General features: G+C 36.5%; 1 protein-coding gene across 3 annotated transcripts in view; it reads left to right on the plus strand.

The window, feature by feature from the left end:
* Window positions 1-7598: 7598 nt before the first annotated feature.
* The window catches only part of LOC577498 (N-acyl phosphatidylethanolamine phospholipase D-like), a 32914-nt gene continuing 18931 nt past the window's right edge, over window positions 7599-21581 (plus strand). Inside the window, exons 1-2 of one of the 3 annotated variants that reach the window (XM_777722.5) lie at window positions 7599-8417; window positions 17907-18699. In XM_777722.5, the coding sequence (XP_782815.3) occupies window positions 8365-8417; window positions 17907-18699 (846 nt within the window). In that variant the 5' untranslated portion in view covers window positions 7599-8364. The remainder of the gene's footprint in view (window positions 8418-17906; window positions 18700-21581) is intronic. The other 2 variants (XM_030973647.1, XM_011669726.2) reach the window with 2 other exon arrangements.

A 21581-nucleotide genomic window follows, 5' to 3' on the forward strand; every position in this document is an offset into this window, starting at 1 on the left:
TAGGTTATAACTTATAAATGGAATCTTGAATTTTCCAAAGTTGGTTTAATTACGTTTATACACACTGTAGTGATTACAACTTTTAACTTTCTTACTTTTAGTCTGAATTTGTTCAAAATGTTCAAGCTTTCACCAGTCTGCTTTCTTTCAGATTAGTTGTCTTTTAAGGTTGGATTTTCTTTTAATAATTCCCAAAATTTTCTCATATGTTATGATGCACTACAGGCCATGAAATAATTTTAAACAAATTTATTATTTAACCTCTCTGCCATTTTTCTTTCGCAGACATCTTCGTAGGACAACTAAAGAATATTCTGGAGAGGTACATAATATTTGCGAAGCAAGCTTGTGTCAACAATCGACTCCCTGAGTACACCAGCTTCTTCTAGCCTGTCCGGCCAGTAATGTTTGCAACAATTTTTTTCTTCATAGATGATGAGTTTTGTGCATTCACAGTTAAACTTCAGCTCAGATGACACCATGGTCTTTCATCGTGAAAACACTTCCTTGAAGGTAAATCTTTATAATTATAGATTCTTGAACAGATATTGCTATATATTCCTATAACAAAAACAATTTTTTTTTTAAATGAAGGCAGTGAATAAATTTTAGAAATTGTATACTGTTTGATTTCTCCACATTTATTGAATATATGCAGGTCCTTTTTTAAATAATTTAATGACATACCTTGTTACTAGAGGAGCATTAGAAAAAATTGTAATTGAATTTATTCAGATATGAGAGATAAATAAAGAGTAATGACAGTCTAAAATTGCTTTTATATAGAAAAAAAATTATAGCTTTATTTTAATGATAGTTTATCCTTTCGAACATGTCTCTTCTGAAAAAAAATCTTAAAAAGTTTCTTGATAAACTCATAACTTAGGGGGCTTAGATTTTTAATGTTTATAATTGTTGTAGATTTTTAGTGTTTATAATTGTTGTATGGGCATAGTCTTAACTAATTGCAAACAAGAATGACTAATAAAGAGGATAATGACTAAATATGTGATCTAATTTGCTCTGAAGCAGATACCATATAGGCTCATCTATCTTTTCCCCTCATGATGTTTTGACATTTAAATCCCATTTTGTTACAGCAAGAAGAGCCCTGTACATTCATAGTGTACTTCATAGGAAAGTAGGAAACCTATCCTCTTGTGCACACAACTTCCTTTATAATGAAATCACAACTAATGTTCCCCCTCACCCCCCCCCCCCCCCCCCCCCCCCCCCCCCCCCCCCCGATCCACTAGGAAGAAAGTTTCCCTGATAACTGTTGCTTAAACTTCAATTAACTTGGTAACATTGCCTCAGATTCTGAAACAAAATCCTGGATGTAGTTCATGCTAAATCACAACTAATCACAACTTATGTTCCCCCTCACCCCCCTCCCCCTCCAATCCACTAGGAAGAAAGTTTCCCTGATATCTGTTGCTTAAACTTCAATTAACTTGGTAACATTGCCTCAGATTCTGAAACAAAATCCTGGATTTAGTTCATGCTAAATCACAACTAATCATAACTAATGTTCCCCCTCACCCCCCCCCCCCTCCAATCCACTTAGAAGAAAGTTTCCTTGATAACTGTTGCTTACACTTAAAGTAATTTGGTAACATTGCCTCGGATTCTGAAACAAAATCCTGGATTTAGCTCATGCTGCAATTTTACAAACCTTTAGGTTAGTCAAGAATCCCATGACTTTTACAAGCCTAACGCCTGTCTGATTATCAAGATATTTATGATTGGAAATCAAAATCAAATTGTGCGTTTTCCTTATGTTTTTTATAACACTACAGTCTATTGGGGAAAATGAGTATGGTAAAACCGGTCAATCAAAGATTTTTACTTTTTTGAGGCACTTCATGATCATTTTGAAGCGCATTTTTTTAGGGCTTCAATATTACACTATATCACAGACACTGATAACACGTATAGGGCCATGCATCTCAGATTTAACATCAATTGTTAAACGATGCCTTTAAAACTTGTGTGAGCAGTTCCTGAATGCAAACTTTTGAACCAGAAACACTCTACCCACAGATTGCTGCTGTAGTCATGTGACCAGATGGATGTCAAGGGGCCAAGGATGATGGGATACGTTAGATTATTTTACCAAATATATCACCTGATACAGATTAACAAACTTTAGGATAAATGTTTACTTATCATTAGGTGCACACGATTGAGTTGCAACCCGATATTTTTCAAATTTTTGACACAGAGGAATACTAACCCAGAGATTTTTCAATTAATGCACTTCCCCAATCATCCTAAAGTTTTGCACATATATTTCATTCAAATGATCTGCTGTTTTTCATTGTTTGTAGGATTTTGTATGAAAACAGTTGAAAGCCTATGTTTTGCATGTTAACGATGATGCATTAGGAGTGTGACATCATAAAGCAACTAGTGCTGTGAGTTACATGTAGCTTGTAATTTCCTCTACTACACACAGCCAGTTTATCCACGCGTGTACGCGGTTATGAAATTTACCAAATACAAAAGCAGTATTTCAAACCTGTAAGCCACGTGTTTAAGCCACGTATCTTTTATGTACTAAAACTAACGGACAATGGAAACCAGCGCGTATTTGCGCTCAGGTGCTCAGGGAAACATTGCACAAGCGTCAGAACAAGGACTTTCTCGAAAAAGTTGTTACTATAGTAACGGTACTGCACACGAAACCATCACGCTCGTGGGAAAGTCAGACCGCAATGATTGGCATTGTTAGGCTGTTACATGCTATATTTAGAATATTAAGGCATTTGAAGAGCCATGCTTTTCAGGGAACATGTTTTATCTAATTTTTTTCAACACTTGCATAATAACAATGATGAAGCTCACAAATTATTTTTCACCTCTTCCCAGAAGTTGGAACTCAACCTTCTCTTTAAGCAATTTATGATGCTGAAAAACAGGATTTTTTTTTTCTTTTTCGTTTATCCGTGTAGTGAATTTCTTCACGTTTCGTGTACACGGTCACAGCACTAAAAGCAATCATTTTTCTTAACTTGAAGTTTAATGCAGGCTTACCTACTAGTAATCTTACTCACTAGTCTCTGAAATATCATTTTGTAATGATACAATGTACATGTACTACATAAAAAAAGGAAAAATAAAAATCTTTTTTAGTTGATGGACATGTAAATTGTTTTTCACCTCTTACTGTATATATAAGTGATCAATTCGGTTGGCACGATTATATCCATTTGAATATTGCACCGTGTACTTTCAACAAGATTGCTTGTGTTGACCATATTTGTAGTTAACCCTTTTTTTTATTTGCACTTGTAATTACTTCTCCCTATATATTTTGTGTTTTCTGAATTTGTTTTGAAAATCATGATGTTAATAAATTAGCATGCAAAAATGAGTCATCTAAAGTGTTTGGAAGCAGGAAATTGGTGAAGGTAGTGAAGGTGTTCTGATTTTCTTACTGATATAAAGATATGACTTTAAATATAGGAAGGAGTTGGTTGGGAACTCTAAATTACTTTTAAATGTCACAGTGAAAGACGGATTAAAGCAATCGCAGGGTATGAAGGAAAAAGAGTTTTGCCTTTCAAGTTCTGAACGAAGCCTCAGGCTATTAAGGATGTGTGTTGAGTGCTTTTTGCATGAAATTATTGTGATGAAATAACTTGTCTGTCATGGTGGTTGCAGGACTGATGACAGAAAGTTTTCTTCGTGTACTCATAATTCCCGATAATAAAATGAACATACTTTGATAGAGTGGAGGATGAATGATAGTATCAAAACTTGTCAACAGCTAAGAAGTCCTTGTTCAGAAATATGGAAAGTTAGGTATCTATTGATAAAAACTCACAACACAAGTTCTATCCAAATTTGTAATGAACAATACCCAATTTGCTCATGATAAGCAACTATTGATATACAGCACTTACATTAATAGAAGGTATTAGAGATGGAAAATACATTATCATGGCTAAGGAAATGGAAAATATGCTCTTTTTTGATTGATTATTCACAAAATATTATTCTTCATTCAATATACATGTAGGCTCTCCGCAATCAGTGCATGCTTTACACATGCAATACGTGCCATTTTATGCAGTTATTCTATTCGTGGAAATTATTGACCGCCTGGAAATATGTCAAGGTAGTCATTTTCTGCCCTCGTGCATCTGTGACTCACAAGCGCCGTACCTGACAAGCACATAGCACCAGGATCCCAAATAGCAATTAATCATACCCATTCAAAATCTGTGGTTAAATGTTATGTGGATACCCCAAGGTTGTTTGCACGCTACTTTAGAAGACAGTGTTTACGCATCTAAACACATGCCACCTTGCATTAGATGTTATAGTTCTTGAGAGGATTTGTTTAATAATCTCTTACACTTTTAATGGATTTCTACATATCTAGTGGAACCATCTGGAAGATGGAAAACAGTCTAGAATGAAGGCTCATGAACATTTAAAAAATACAGAAAGAGATGATATTGAATTTCAGGGAATTACAATTTCTTGAACTACATGATCAGATATTTTTTTAATTTGTCTCTTTTTTTCTTTCATTATTCCAGAACTGTAATGTGGGGGTTACAGTTCCAGCTACGTGACTTGTATTTATATTGTACCCCCATTTTGCCCTCTGTAATGAAATGAAGCGAAATGGAATGAAGTGAATACTATCAACCAAAACACGATACACACCAAAATTAGGAACCATGACACATCATTGGAATACTGATCTGTTAAGCTTCAAGTGGTAGGCAAATGATGAATACAGTGATTATCATAATATATGTTACATCCCAACCTACATAGGAGGGATTTTATGATTTGTGACAAGAGGAGTCATTAATTCTAATAAATTCACTTATCGGAACAAGTGCCTGCAAATTGAAAAACAATATGCCTCTCAAACCTTTCTCAATGTGCAGTAATACATGTATATATCTATATATATAAATCATAATTATTATAAGTATTACTATTAATACTTGTATATTGTCTACAAAGAGCCAGAAAGATTTAAGTCACTTTAAAGACCGCCTGCACTAGTTTAGCCAGGGGGATTAGACCTCACTGCAAGGTCACTGACAGGTGGTTATCTCATCAAATCAGCTCTCAATTAACATAAGAAAAAAGGCATCATGGGGGACCAACAGGCACCGATTAGGCATTGTTTGCCATGTGGAGGGCGCAAGTAGCTATAAGTAGTACAGTGGGGCTTTAATATGTACCTACATGTATATTTACACCATTTTGGCTCACAGCCAATGTTGATTATAAATATATATGAATTTTGTTTGTTTTCATTAAGAATATGATCATTATACATGTAATCCTCTGCCCTGATATACTACTAAAAGTCCATCAAGGTTCTGTTTATACATACATGTACATGTACTGTACTAGAAGAAGATATGATTAAAAGGTAGCAAATATTTAAGATCATTCCATCTTCCACCGTACCCCCCCCCCCTCCCCCTCAAGGACCTCTCGACCCCTGTAACATATGACACATAATCTGATAACCATTATTCAAGGTATTTACAAACAAATCCTTTGAATTTACAAAATTTGTGCATTTTGCTCAGTGATGTGCACCTTACTGGAAAAACAAATAAAAACAAATACTTAACTAGAATTTGTTTAAACCTTGAAACAGAAGTAAATAAATATATGCAAACAGACCTGCATTTAATCATTTTAGTTTTGTCAGTAATTTGGAAGTGGTTTCATGGTTTACTGAAGACCATGGGCGGAAGGTTGCTGGTGTATTCAACCTTCTTTACTGACTGCACTCATTTTGTTTGCATTTGTATGGGTATTGTTTCATCTGTTTCATATTGTGAAAGTTCCTGTGTACTGTGCAGTATAGACAGGATCAGTCATTAGATGAATTAATGAATGTTTTAATGGACATTGGTTAGAGGATAAGCTTGCTTAATGAGCTTGGCGTGTAATAGATTGCGACATAGCCTTTTATGCCTAATTGGATCGGAGAGCACTAGATTGAAGAGTCTGTGTACAGAAAGCAACTTTGAGTGGGTATTTGAGTTGTATGAGCCTGTTTCTATTCCTTTTGTAAGATAATTTGATAAAAGGAACTTGTTTTGAAGGTGTTCATCATGGAATTTCTACATGAGGAAAGGTAAGATAGGGTCCAATTCCATCTAACTTCATAAACCTGTTTCACAATTAACACTCCATAACTACATGTATCTGTATGGATAAGGTGAATATTTTCCCCATAAATCATGCAGGAGAGTGCAATAAGTAAGTTTTCCTTGTAGAAGACTCACTACTGATGTATAGGGACGTAAAACAGTGATATTTGTTAAACAATTACATACTGTTCATTGTGATTAGCTGAAAGATGGAACTCTTACTTTTTCATTATATCAATAAATTTAATAACAAATATGTGCTTATTGGTGCAGTAACCAGGGGACTTATGGCTTTAATTCCTTTCCAAGGAGTGAGACCATTGAAGATTCATACTTGTGGCCCTGATTTTAAACTCAGGCACTTTTGGAACCAATGCGTCAGTTTTCTCTGTGACTAAGATGATAGACTTGCAGTTAATTAAATTCTTACAACCTCATTTTTGACCTAATTATTCAGAATTAGACCGGATGAATTATCTGTTAAATATTTTGAATTTTCAAGTTCATATGTCTGAGATGAATTTCCTCCTTATAAAAGTCCTTATATATATCGGAGCAAGGGCAATTAGGTCAGTGGAGAAACATGTCTTCTTCGATACCGGTATTTGGGCTTATTTCATGGAAATTCTAATTCAGTACTAATTTCATGGATCCCTTGACCTGGTGCGTTAGTATGCATAAGGGATTACAATCTGTCTTCTTGGTGCCGTTGTGCAAGCAAACTGTATTTGAAGGGCCGACAAGATTCTGATGACGGGAGTTCAGATCTTCTGATTAGGTCCATGTTCTGATACATGTTCACATAGTTTTTGTTGTGGAAGGTACTTTCTCCAATGCTTCCTACCCGATCTTAACAAGTACCCCTTACCTAACATGAAATTGGCTCAGGAAACCTCATTTTTCAGCTGACGTAGAGGTAATCAGCTGACGTTGTTCAGGCAACTACCCAAGCTGACTAAAGCAAACTTGTTATTTGGTAGAATGAAACAGTCTGACGAGAAACAAAAGTTGAGTTTTCTCGAAATGAATCTTGTTATTTTCACGTTTCAAGAATACAATACATACAAGGCTGAAATGATTAGAACTGATTCTGGTATATGCCTGGCATATGGACAAGGTGTATTTATCTGAAGATCATATTTTCATAAGTCCTCTTTTATTGGCTTATTCTCAAAATAATGTTTTCAGTTAAATATTTTTTATCATGCAAATGTGTGTTTTGTCTTGAGGATTCTTGCATAAATATGTTGTTCCATTTTACATTGAAGAACGAGGAAAATTGTAAAGCCTATACAAGTCAATTACAAATTTGAGTACCGTACATAAATGATTTGATTACTTAATCTACTTAGATTTCTTTATTATATATTGTTATTTCTTCATGTATGAGATCATGTTAATGGGAGAAACAATGCTGGATATGCTGACTTGATATGATCTATGTACGGAAGGAAGAAATGTGACTGAACTTCCAATGGGGAATGGGGCCTGGGGTTAAGAGTTCATGCTCTCTATCATAAACGTGAATATTCATACCCCGTGGCACTGTAGGGAGTATAGAGAACCAATCAAGAAATGACTCAACCTGGAGACTGCTGAATATGCATGAAAAAGTGTGCTGCAGTGGACCAATAGGAGCACAGACACAGAGGGGAAGGGGCCTTATTGCAGTATGATGTGTACGGTGCAGTGGTGCACTGCTGCCTCAGCTCAGAGCTGTAATATTGGGGGGTTCACAGTAGTCAGTCCGCTTGTTACGCACTTCTACTATGCTTCGGTCTGACTGAGTAGGAAAGACACCCCAGCCAGCAGCGCTACCGTGTTTGCTCTGATCGCACAGGAAGGATGACTGGACAGTGAGGTTGTCATGTCCAATACTCATCACCCATCTCTAATAGTTCTACAATAGAGCAGAGTTCAGCTCAACCCTACTGCCCTAGCCTGCCGCACATTCAATTATCCCCCCTCCTCACTACAACAGCCTTCGGTAACTGCCATCCGCGCTCTGGACTACCACTTTACACCTCTCGCTGTTTTGGTATTACGCCATTTTTACCTGGGATTCAATCTATTCGGCAGATCGTTCATAACATAAATTCTTGCCTGTAACCCAGCATCGTTAGACATTTGATTCAGGGTTGTATGTGCGGATAGGGGCACATTTAGGAGGAGATTCAAAGGACTTTATACTCTCTAATGTTTTAGGATCTAGGGAATCAAGATGCTGCCAGTATCTCATCAGTTTTTCTACTGTGATGCGGATGTATACCACAGGTACGTCTTGGGTGTTACCATACTATCATATCTTCAGTTTATGCCGATAGGGATGTTGTGTCAAGTACTATGACAATGTGGCAATTTATATCAGAAATTTCTTAGGGGGGGGGGGGGGCATTTAATGCATGTAAAAGACTTTGAAAATATGATAATTTATCATTTCAACCACATACTGTGTATGAGATTCTGTGGGCATCAAAGATTGAGACTCTGAATTGGAAGCTTCTTCCCCAGATAGAAATATTTTGCAATATTATGATCCAGTAATTTACAAACGACTGTGTGAAATCTATGAATAACTTTAGTCTTGGTTACTGATACTTAACTACTACCATACATGTAGATTATCTTTTCTTGCACTCAGAAATAAGGACTTCAGGCTCTCTGAAACTCTATAGTTTCAGTCAAAATCGATTACCACTCGTGTGCAAGGATGATAATCTTACAGATAAAATACAATTTGGGGCAGGTATTGAAGAATATTAGTTGCTGTTGAAGAAGAATATTCTTAATATCCCTTTTTTTCTCAGTGAAACAAAATGTACATGTAATTTCATACTGGTTCTTTATTTTTAATGAGGGGTAAATATTAGAATAAAACATTGGTACTCTTGGTATTCCTCTTTCAAACTCCACAGGAAGGTATGCTAAAGTAATTATTATTTATTCCCTCTGTTTAGATGAGTTTAGGTTATTTTGCACAAATGATGCTTCCATTTTGTGTTAATGTCCTGCAGAAGCAGAGGGGAAAAAAACCACACTCATTGCCTTTCTATTTACCGGTATCCATTTTCACAAGTGTATCGCATTCATTGTGAATGATGATGTAATGATGATGTATAGCCCTCTTGTATTGCTGTGTTATTTTATCAGAAGGTGAACAGGATGGGGATGTGGGAGAAATTAAGAGAGTATTTTTCAATCATTTCAATACCACTGCCTTATTGACAGGTGTGCCCTGCATTGATTGTTTACACACAGAACACATTTCCTTCTTCCTTAAAATTGAATATGATTGGGTGTAATAATATCTACACCCATTTAATGCTGTGAGTTCCAGTTCTGTATTTCAGACATGCTTCTTGACTGATTGCCATTCTGCTTGGCAAGTCATCAGATTTTCTGCATTTCTTGGCATCTTAATTGCCTGTTTCACCGTTCCTCTGAATGAATTGCAGGATATTTCTTGGGTGACATTGTCATTTGAATAATTATTTGCCCATTATAGAACAGGATTAATGTTTTCTCTTAGGATATTAAAAAGTACATGTAGAAACAGCTGGAATCTGTACTGAGATTGAGGAGGCTTTAATAGAAACTCTTAGGATTATTTTGAGCATGTCGGGAAGTCAGGAAGCTAATTCATTTTCTATTAATCTATTCATTGTATTAATTTAATTAAAAGTGACTTTGACAAGGTTCAGCTGCTCTTTTTTCCCCTTGTATATTCAGTTGATATTGCCTACCAAACCCACAAAAGTCAGAAATGAAACTATTTCTTCCATGTATGATTAACTAATATATCTAGAGATTAAAAAAAATAAGATATTATGGTGCTGGTGTGTAGCTTATTAGCTGATATTCCAGTAACCCATTCATTGTTTCTTAAGAAGCAATGACGAAACTTGCATCTCAAGCTTGAGCTTGATTCCAGCTAATGGGCATGCTCTTGTGGAGAGCGCACTGATACCTTCCTCAATAAACAGAATAGATCACCACTTGTCAGAGAAGAGTATGGATGCATCTTGATACTTGGATCCTATCCAAGAATGACTGCCTCTTTCTTCAACGATTCTTTAACCCTGTGGGTTGGTTTCCAAGTAGAGCCGAGAGGTGGAAGCTATCATGGAGGCCCTTCTCACAGGATATTGGTTATGTAATATCATTTACTAACCATTTCCTTTGATGTCGGTCAGAAAAGCCATAGTGGTTTGACCACCGATTTAAATTGAGATCTGCAGTATCATATCGGATGTCAGTGTTATATCTGAATAATGAATGGATAAGTCTTTTCTCCTTTGGGAGGGGGGGGGGGTGGGGCTGGCCAATTTGTATACATTGTTTTTTGTAGGGACTATGAATTTCAAGTTGATGCATGTTCAAAGTTGGAAGGTTTGTCAGCAGATAGTCTTTTAGAATATAGATTTTGTTAATCTTCTACTAAACCGTTTCAACAGTTTTAACTTTGTGAATATGATGCTGTAGCAGACTTGACATTCAATTGCAAGCCTCAACACAAAATAGAAACATTTTCTACAAAAAAAAAAATCATTGAGGTTTTCAAATATTTGTGAAAGGAAGAATTATGTTTACATGCAGACATAACATCCAGTCTTGGAGATTATCATGGATAAAACAGAAATGTGGAAACTGATTTCTTCATATCTTAACGGGTCAAGTTTGTGAGGCCACTTCCTTGTACCGATTTAGTAATTCAATTTGTTAGCCTTCAAAATTGAGTTGATTAGGCAAGACGAGAGCCGCTGTAAATGGGATTAACTTTTTTCCCCTGACATGCAATTTCAGATAGCTTGATACATGGTCTTGCTACGTGCATTTTACTGTCGTACATGTGAATTTGTGGGATTTTGAGGTATGATTTATGCTTGCTATATTAGCTGACTGGGGGTGCCAGAAGTACAGATCAATTTATATCTATTACTGAAAACCCATTCAACTCTTTTCACCTGATGTACTGTGCCATGCAGCAGTAGAACAAAAATTGAAAATGGGTTTTGAGCTGGATTTAGTATTTTATATTTTTTCATTTTATTTGTTTTTGGTGGAGGATCCATCAGACTTTTACCTGATTCTAGTGAATTGAGTCTTATTTTATTTCAAAAGAACTTTGAACTGTATAGATGATAAGCTTCTTTGGATGGTTTAACAAAAATGAATATTCTGTGAATCATCATGACAAAAAAAAAAAAAAATGTTGCATTTACATGTACATGTATGCCCTCATGATGTAGGGCCCATATGGGCCATAGTAATACTTGTCAAATTTCTGCATTAGGGCTGATGCCTTATATATCAGTTCTCCTTTGTTTCCTAATCTCTTTTTTTCATCGGTTTCTAACTGTCTATGCTAAATGAGACATCACTGGGAAATATTCATTATCTTATCTTCTTGAATTGTATAATGGTGTTTAAAAAAAATTGGCAAAAATTAAAACCAGCCCTCTTGCATTTAGACTTCTGAATGAATAGAAATCGTTATGTACACCCTCATTGAGTCTATTGTTTGGTATCAGTGCTTCAACACTACAGTTCAGTGACCATCCACAATTGTTTCTAATCTATTTGCTATCTGTGTATTGTTTGTTCATAATGATTAGTAGTATCTTTCATTGTACACTGCCTATTTTATCTGAAAGTTGTTCCTAGATGTGGCCTTCATGATAGTGTTTCTATTTGTATTTGTTAGATTACAGAATGACCAGATATTTGAATGCAAATTAAATTGGCCTCTCTTTTCCTCGATAAAACTAAGTTTTTTCTAGCAATATTGTCATATTTTATGGAAGTGATATATAATGAGGCTTGACAAATTCATTTATTATTAGTCACCCACATTTTACTGTCTGTAGTGCTGTTGGTTACTGGTATTTGTTTGTAAAAAGAGTACTTGTAGAACCAAGACAATTCTTTTATTTTTCCTTTATTTCTTCCTTCATTACTTCCTTGATTCATTACTTTCTTCCTTCATTACTTCCTTTGTTTCTTCCTTCATTTTTACTGGAGCTTTTACACAGAGTGTGAGCGTTTAAATTTTAACCAACTGTTGTTCCTTTTTTTACTGTACTTGTAATGTACGTATCATTCACGGATGCAAGTATGCAAGTGATTGTTAGTATAATTTGATTTATTCATCGTTTGTTATGATGTGACACCTACATGCATTTCAAGTACCGGTACCCAACCAGGCAATTTTACATCAGACCCCTGCCTTAATGTTTACCATTAACATGCAATATCTTGCAAGATCTTGCAAGATCTAAATATATTGATTTCTCATGAAGCTACACATGAGTGTTATTAATGTGACAGTAGTTCTAAAGTAAACTGCATAGCTGTAACTTGATTTTGACCTACACTGTCTGTGTATTGTACAAAAGATCGAACAGCAGACTTGGGTATTAACCCTTGTGCACACTTCCAAGTATCAGTTTCTCCCCATAATCCATCAAAACTCCACTTTCTATCAGAAATATGATACACGCATGATAAAACTTCCGCTTGTTGTTTAGAGCTGGGACTGACTCCTCTACACTATGACATCATCTGGCATCATTCTGCATTGATTTGATGAATTCTAGACAAGATAAGAGAAAGTTTGAATCAATTGCTTGATGTCATTTCTGGTGGTGAGTCACTGTTGTTGATTGACATTCCGTCTATCTGCTCCATCTCACATTTCTCTGTAGTTACACACTTGTAGACTTCCATTTTGCTCCTGATTTATGTTGCTTATCTCTAACTCGATCAGATATGAGGTTTAGATGGAATAAATTATGATATAGCTGAAGCTACTGTTGAAGTTTCTTGGTAGAAGAAATGGCAGCTATTTGCTGGATGCTGGAAAGCTCTTGTGTGTTAGAATATGGGCTTGCAAACTGATTTTAAGATTGAAATGAAAAGTGAGAGAGAGAGAGATATATGTATGTACGGTATGTGAATTTTAAAGACTGTCCTTCACAAAGATAGTATAAGATTTACAAAGATATTAATAATATCTCATATGAGGCTATAGATAATCCACTTATTTCTGATTTCATATATTTTCAATATATATGCAATTCCTGCTCAAAATGTAAGACAAGTAATTTGGTGAAAATAGTTACAATACATGAGGCCTCTGTGATGTAGACTATCCTTGTATTCATTGGATGGCAGCATGGAGGACTTTCATCTCATTGCCATAGCAACAGCATCATTGATCCATGTGGCGTGCACCTTGATGACTCACTGAGGGTGCAGAGAGATCCCATCTAATGGTCAATGTGGAGTATTTTCATGCTAAATAGAATCATACTATGTGAATGTGAAGGCATGAGATGAGATGCTAATTGGTTGGTTTTGAAGTCTTCCGGTGCTCGGCCGATGAAGCTTCTCTGAAGTGGGTGTGATCAGGAGGTGAGGATGTAGGTGTGATGATGTGATCACTCTCTCCTATCGACTGGAGGCAACTGTTTCCTCATTGGGAAAGAGAAGGAGGAGGAGGAGGAGGAGGTTTGTTGCACCCTTTGGTTGTAAGATGGCCTTCAGTATGTGTAGAGGAAGAGGATCCGGTGCCTCCTGTAGCCCCTTTGGTGCAGCTTGCCAGCCTAGAAGATGGGAAGAGAGTTATATGGTCTTGTATTCTATATCTGAGTAAGTGTCTTATTCTCTGTGACTCCTTCCTTCAATCATTACCCATATTGAGTCTTGAGAAATTTCTGTGATTCTGTCTCATTATATTAAGTTAATGCTTTCCCTACAGCAAGCATAAGAAACTTTGTGTAAAATTCACCCAAAGAGCGTGAAATGAACTTTTTGTATGGGATAATAATGAAGGTTTTTCCTGCTTTCTTCTGACATGACTTGTAAATGGATAACTTTTTTTTCTTCAATATTAAAGAACTAGAAGGATAGATTGATGTAAAAGTCTTAGAACATTCATTTAGCAAGTTTTTAGACTTGTAGGGTGGAGCTCATATCTACATTTAGGTAAAAAAAAACTAAGGTATCATCAAGAAATGGGAATTTTGTGAAATCTTTCAAAGGACATATTTCATATTAAAGTGAACCCTTCTTGGAACTGTGTCATCCATGGATAAGAGAACACTCATGGGGGAATGGGGGAGGGGGGTGTTATCAGAGAGCTCCACCCTTTCTAGGGAGATCCGAGGGTGCAGCTGTGATTTCATACCGTACTGTGGAGTATAATATATTCAGGGATAGCTGCTGAAGGGTTTGACCACACCCACCCATCATTCATTAATTTATTCCAGGGTCTGGTGTTGATTCCCAGCACACTGCTCTTAAAGTTTAGTTTCCTTCGTCATTGTTGCTTCCTTTCATTAAGTGTAGTGGAATATTGAACATAATACAATGGGTTATTTTTACTAATATCTACATTGTACTTTGTAGTGTTTGAGAATTGTATAGCTTTGTGAATGGATGTACGTTTTCTGCTGTTTTTATATGAGCATTATCAGAAATGGCCAGTCTGAAAAGATGTTTTAAGTTGTTTTGATGAAGTTGTAATGGTGTATACATGTACATGTATATATCAGTATATTTATGTGTCAAGCTATAGACATCACTTCTCCATGGAGCTGCATATATCACACTTTAACATTTGCACTGCCGGCAAACCTTGTTTGCTACGTACATATCCAATGGGAACAAGCACCGATATGCGTCACTGTATACATAGTTTCAGTGGCATTCCAAAATTTCCAATTCATATTGGAAAAGCTGAATATTTACCATGCAGTGTTGATCCTGTCTTGGCAATTTCGGAAGAAAAGTTTGTGTCTTGAAGGTTGCTATGTGTACAAAATTGATTAACTCTCTACAGATGGGGTCTTTCTTAATAAACCTCACTTCCAATGGGTCAGAACAGGAGTTACGTCCGGCTCAGTTGCCTAAGGGTTCATTGATGGCCCTGAGCTAGCACAATTAATCAGACTGGACAATATAATCATACAGTATAACAGCCTGCACATATAAAGGGGTATTTTTTAATCCTCCCCACACCCAATAGATAACTACTACATTCTTTGCATACACCTACTAGTTTGTTACACACCCAAACCACTATGTGAAGAATATTAAAAAGGTTGTTTTAATTTTGAAGATTATTTTGTTTGCATCTTATGATGAAAAAAAATAGTAGAGCTGAACTGGTTGTTACAATTGTTATGCTGAATAGAATACCAAGCTGGGAGTATGGGTGGATATATGATTTGATTCTGAAAATTTATGGAATATTCCAGCTGTGAGCAGAATTACCATTTTGCTATACGATGGAAATACTGCTTAAAGTTAAAGTTTATTCTTATCAATTAGAAAATCAGCTTAGAAAAGTCAGTATTTTGTATCCTATGGACTGTATGCTTGGAGTTATATGATTTTCATGATCTTTGATGTACATGTAAGTGAAATGTTTAAATAGGTCACTAAATTTGCCAATTTTATTTTGGCATTTACTGGTTAGGAATGCAGAACCAGTGATTAACTTTGCTAAAAATGAAAGGATAGAAAGATGAAAAGAGACTTCGTAAAACATATCAGTTTACATAACAATGATTACATCTTCCTGTCATGATTTTACAGTGCGTCCCAGAAAAAACGAAACCGAGAATTATCGTTGTTTTATCATAACTTAATCACAATTATAATTGATAAATGACACATATTTGTAAAGCTTAGATCCTCCTCTTTCATTTGATGCAACTCATATAATTCATATTTCACGCATGAGTGATTAAAATTAATTTGAACAGAGGAAACCAAAAAGTCATTTGGCGGACAGTATCTGAATTTCAAAGAGAAAATCACATTTCTAGAATGCGTGAAATGTGCATCATATAACTTACATCAAATGAAAGAGGAGGATCTAAGCTTTACAAATATGTGTCATTTATTAATTATAAATGTGACTAAGTTATGATAAAACATTGATTATTCTCGGTTTCGTTTTTTTCTGGGACACACTGTATAGAGAGCCAGAGTAGTCTAGCCAAAAGTGGTTATGAGAAATAGTCTTGCCCTTTTTGCACATGGTCTTCAAACTTAATCTTCATGTTACTCGCCTGTTCATAGTTGACTAAAGTTGTCACTGTGCGTAATGGCTCGATGGAACATTCATACGCATAATACCTCTGGGCCTAATACCCCCCAATTAACTCCCCTAATTAGCGTAAAAATGCTTTTTTTAGGTGGTATGAATTGGCACTTTCTGACTTGCCCCGGAGCAAGGGTCAACAATTAAGCTTTCACGACTAACAATAGTGAGGTTCACCTGGCAGCCCGCTAACTTTAAGTTTAGTTTGTGATTTCAAATTTAAAAAAAAACTTCAAATTTATCTTTAGTTGGGGACTGCGTCTGGGCAGATGCACCCTCATGTACAACATTTTAAGTTAACTTTAAAGTTACAAGCCATGACAGATCCGAAGGTTAGTGCAAATAATATCTGTGAGCAGCGTGGGATACCCACTTGAAGTTGTGTGCTGCGCGGACGGTGGACGCAGTTAACATGGAGGTTCACCGGCTTGTAGTTAAAACAAATGCTTTCCCCAGCTTGTACCAGTAGTTAACTTTGAGTACTTGTATTTTCACTCCCTTGTGAACCCTCGTTATTGTTAGTACTCTAATAGTAGATCATTGTTTGTAACTTTGAGGTTTCGCAAATTGAGAGTTTAAAACTATGACAGTACCCTGTGAACATGTCTTCAATATGGCTCTTATCCAGTCTTAAATTCCTTCTTTTCTTGGTGCTTTGAATGATGGGAGTAAATCCAGAGCTATATGCAATATTCCTTAAAAAAGAATTTTCACCCTTCATGCTTCCGGTATAAAGTTTATTCCCATTCTTCATATATCCCCTCGCACTTTAACAGTGGGTGTTGGTGCTATTTCAGTCCATTTCGCCTTCACCTTCTTTACCTTCCTTACTCACAGTGCCTGTCTTAATTTATGAATTTCCCCCTCCTTCCAAATGAAAGCCAACAGCTTAATCTAGTAGCTCAAGCATCTTATTGTCCCGGGATTTGGGTGTCTTTCATAGCTTTCATCGTTCATTATCACGCAAAGCGTGAGGCGCCTGATATTAGATGCAAGGAATATCCAACAATGTCAAGACTTTGTTGCACAAATGAGCCAAGGTGTGGCTGTAATTCAGATGATGAGTGCTGGCTCAGTCGCCTAAGCCCGAAAGCTTTCAGTGGAACTCCGCTCAAAAGCTAATTTCTTTCCAGACAACTTGATAGTGAGGGTATGACTCAGTCATGACATTTTCATTATAAAAAAACTTTACTCACATATATCCATGATAAGAAAATGAGCTGCTAAAATGCTGTAGTCTGCTGTAAATTATGTTCTACCTTAAGATGAGTTAACTCATCCCAATCTGTTCATCTCTTCATCCCATTCCTTAAGTAGGATATTGGGTTAGAAGAGTGTATCAGTACAGCTCTTAAGTTTCTGGTGCATGGCATGGAAGCATCTCATGATTGTAGATAATGTCTAGTCTGCTTCTCTAATTCACTTTTTCTTTCTTGTTTAAGGAATCATGTGAGACAATTTGCCATAGACTTTGTCGCGCCTATAGGTAATTCATGAATGAAAGGTTACCTACTCATTCATGCAGTATGTCAAATTTTCTTAGAGATTCCTTGCAAGGCCTTCTTACATTGTATGTGTTAGGAAACTGTATGTGATTGGATCAAGTATGGTACAACCATAGTTATTCTTGTTTTCTACCCTTGTTCTTTCAGATCAGCGTATACGTCATCATTGAAGCTGCCATGTGATCCAGATCCAGACCCTGACCCACTAGCCTGTCTGGAAGCCTTAGGACCAACCTCATCCTTTCTGGATTCCTTCGAGGCCTTAGACTTCATTGACTCTGAGAGCGTCACCACTCAGGGAAGCAAGGAGAACCTCTTAGACGTTGATGACTACACATCAGTTTACAGAGAAACATTGGATTCCAACAAGCTCAACCAATTGAACAATAACACAGTGTATGCGGACATATCAGAACCTCCCTACCAAAGCATCGACAGAGCGTGGTTGAAATCAGGACGCAAAGCCATGGCGATGGCCAACACAAACCAAAGCAACCAAACGCAGTCTGTGGCCATCATCGAAGATGACCCTTTGAACCCTGACTATGCTGCAGTGAAGCATGTGGTCACCTTCTCAGAACCCCACACCCCTCCTCTCCCAATCAGAGAAATATCAATCGGAGACACACCCCCTGAACTTCCCCCTCTAGAGGTCAGGAGAAGACCCCCTTCAGACACCCACTCCCAATCCTCACCACGATCCAGCAAAAGCAATAGTGGTTCAGACTTTGATATTAACACCAGCAGGACTAAAGTGATTTGTAATGATAGGGTCAAGTTTGGGTCATTGGATCCAAGGAAGCTAGAGGATGTGACACCATCGAGGTTCAGGAATGGTCGTTATGAGAACCCTTGGGAAACATGGTCCATGCCTTCCTTTGGCAATGTACTTAAGTGGTGGCTCTTTAGTAAAAACAACAGCAATGTGCCATCAAAATCGGTTAGTATGTTTATCAATGTGTAGGTTAAAAAAAAAAATTCTACGATAACAAACATATCCCCCCCCCCCCTCTTTTTTTGAAAGATAAACATTTGAAATAGTTAAATATTTCTTAGCTGGATCAGATGCAGATGATGTACAGGTAAGTATCATGTCTTAGTATTAGTAATACATTTCTGTACCTGCAAATTACATTAATGTAGCTATCACAAAACATCAATGCATAGAGGGGGGGGGGGGGGGGGGTGGTGGTCTAATTCGCATCTTCATGCATGAAGGCAATAACTGTTAGAAAGGATTTGCAATGCATTTTCTGTGTGGGTGCATCCATGAGCCACAAGATGCCAGAGTTTGATTTCAGTGTATGTAATCTCTGAAACAAATTGATATTGTGATTCAAGTCAAACCGTATGCAATTGAAAAGTAGATCAAGTGTCTTTAGTACAGCTCTACCAAGAAGACATTGTAGTATCAAGAAAAGACTCTGCTGCTTGCTACTAGTACAAGGATACAAAGTGGTTGGTTATTCTTTATCTTGTCTGTGACTCTTTTCACATCACTCCCATCTCCCAAATAGCTTGTGTCACTCTCGTTAGAAGTGATGAGGAGCGATGGCGCTGATTCATCCATTTTAGATCTGATCTAGTGACCCGGCTCCCAGGGCATGGGAAGTGTGGGAAGGGTCCTTTCAGACGGACGGGTCGAACTCTAAGATCGTTCAGATCTTTACTTCATTGTGTTCTTTGAAGCTGCTTTAAAGGTTCTTTGAACTGCATTCATATTGACTGGGGAAAGGATTATCAGGGTTTCTGGAAAGTGAGTGAGTTCAGTCATGGCTTTTGCAGACTTTGAATGATGTCAGGGAATATTAATCTTCGTTCTAGAAATCAGTTCAGACTTTCTCAGTTGAGATGAACCAGCATCTGTTATCTGTACGAGTTAATTTAAATTAAATAAAATCTCCTAAGGTTGTGTTTTGAACATACCTGTCACAATTAATTGATAATCCATATAAACTAGGCTTAGGGGTGACTCCAAAAGCCCCAGAATTTTGAATAGGTATGTGAAAGTGCACAAACCCTTACAAACTAACCAGGCTTTGCCAAATCTTCCTCGCTAAAATAACTTTCCCGCTAAAATAACTTTCCCGAATATGAACCATGTAAAAGTCACTATTCATCAACTCGTCATGGAGGCATGACTTGCATGTTGTAATAACATCAACCTCATGGTCATTCATAGAGCCTTATCCTGAGTTTTTTTTTAAAGGGGAAAAAAAGGTGCTCATGAAAAGCATGCCCATGGGCTAAAACTAGTTGCCTACTGTATGAAATAGAGGAGCAGTAAGGTAGTAGAGGATTTGATTTTGCAGTCTGAAATGCACATATATAGATCAGTAAAGTTAGTGTGATAGGAGAGTCCTTATAAAAATTAAAAATTTGCAAGAATATACTTCAGGGTACTTCATAGAAATACTGTAGGTAAGGGTTGTAGTTTGGCATTCCTATACATCTTGGTAAATCAAAATTTTAGGAATATAGTCTAGAGAACAAACTATCAAGATTCTTATTATGTGCCCGTTGTATGGTATTCCAAGTGACTATTACAATGACATATTTCTGTTCCGATAGCATTACAACTTTATTCTTTTCATTTCACTCATTGTTTTCATTAGATTTCTATCAATTTCCAGTGCTTTATTAGAGAAGTAAAAAAGAGCATTCTGCAACTCTGTTATTTATCTCGCTTTATTTTGGCAATCGTATCTCAGTAATAAGCAAGGATCAAATCCATTAACATTTACTGTCAGTGAATGTCAAATGAGAATAGTAGAATTTTGGCGCCAGAAAATGCATTGTTTCCAGAATGATAACCATCGGGTATAAATTATGCTTATACTGGGCAGGAAGTCACCAAGCTTTCAACTCCAACCAAAAAATGAAAATTACTTTTTTTTATAGAGATACGTGATTACACAGAACTGAAAAGGAAGTAATAATGCACTTTAAATATCGACTGTGTGCCAAAGTTATGTTCGTTTGTAGATTTCAAGATATTGCTATTATTAGAATTGTTTTATCTACAAGTGAGGTACTTGTGTATTCACTGCCAAGTGTCAATGTCATGTCAGTCAAACATGCATATATTGCAGCATATAATTTATTTTTTTTATCATATGTAATTATTTTATTAGTGATGAATTATGTTATTAGCTTGGTACAGTGTGTAATTTCATGTATAGTTTAAACATGATTGGTAATAATGTTCATTCACTAGAAATTTTATGGGAAAAGAAGCTGTTTTGGGGCAAATATAGTGAGCACCCTCATGCGATAATTGTATCACGCGCCAACTTGTCTCTTTGGCCAATTTCTTTTTTAAACAGGAGAATCGCTTGGTTGAACCAGGCAGTGTTAAGAATAGCTTATATCTGATTGGGGACGTGGAAAGCAGCGCAGAGCTCGCTTGGAACAAAATGTGTTAAAGTTGTCAGGGTTCCTCTGGCACAAGCATCAGCTTGAATATATGACAAACACATTTGCCTTGATCTTGTTATATGGGCATGTAATAATGCGATACTGCTTTAAAGAATCCCGAACAAGCTCATTAGAGTGCGGCTCTACCAATTTGGCAGCATGCTGGAGTATCATTGCCGTATGATGTGCTAGAAGGCTTGTCTTTCACTGTGCAAGCTAGCTGAGAGTCATTCATAATGTAGTCAATATTATTTTTATTTGATATTATTTTGTCAGTTTCAGAGAAGCAAGAACCAATCTTATCAGGTGTTTTCCTCAAGTAAAGTAATTAGTTAATTAGTGCGCAAGAAGTAATAACATGTAATAGTTAACCTGCTACTTTTACAGGATAATTCAATTACTGTG

This window comes from Strongylocentrotus purpuratus, unplaced genomic scaffold (assembly GCF_000002235.5).
Source record: "Strongylocentrotus purpuratus isolate Spur 01 unplaced genomic scaffold, Spur_5.0 spur5_scaffold_6, whole genome shotgun sequence".
NCBI classification, from domain to species: Eukaryota; Metazoa; Echinodermata; class Echinoidea; order Camarodonta; family Strongylocentrotidae; genus Strongylocentrotus; species Strongylocentrotus purpuratus.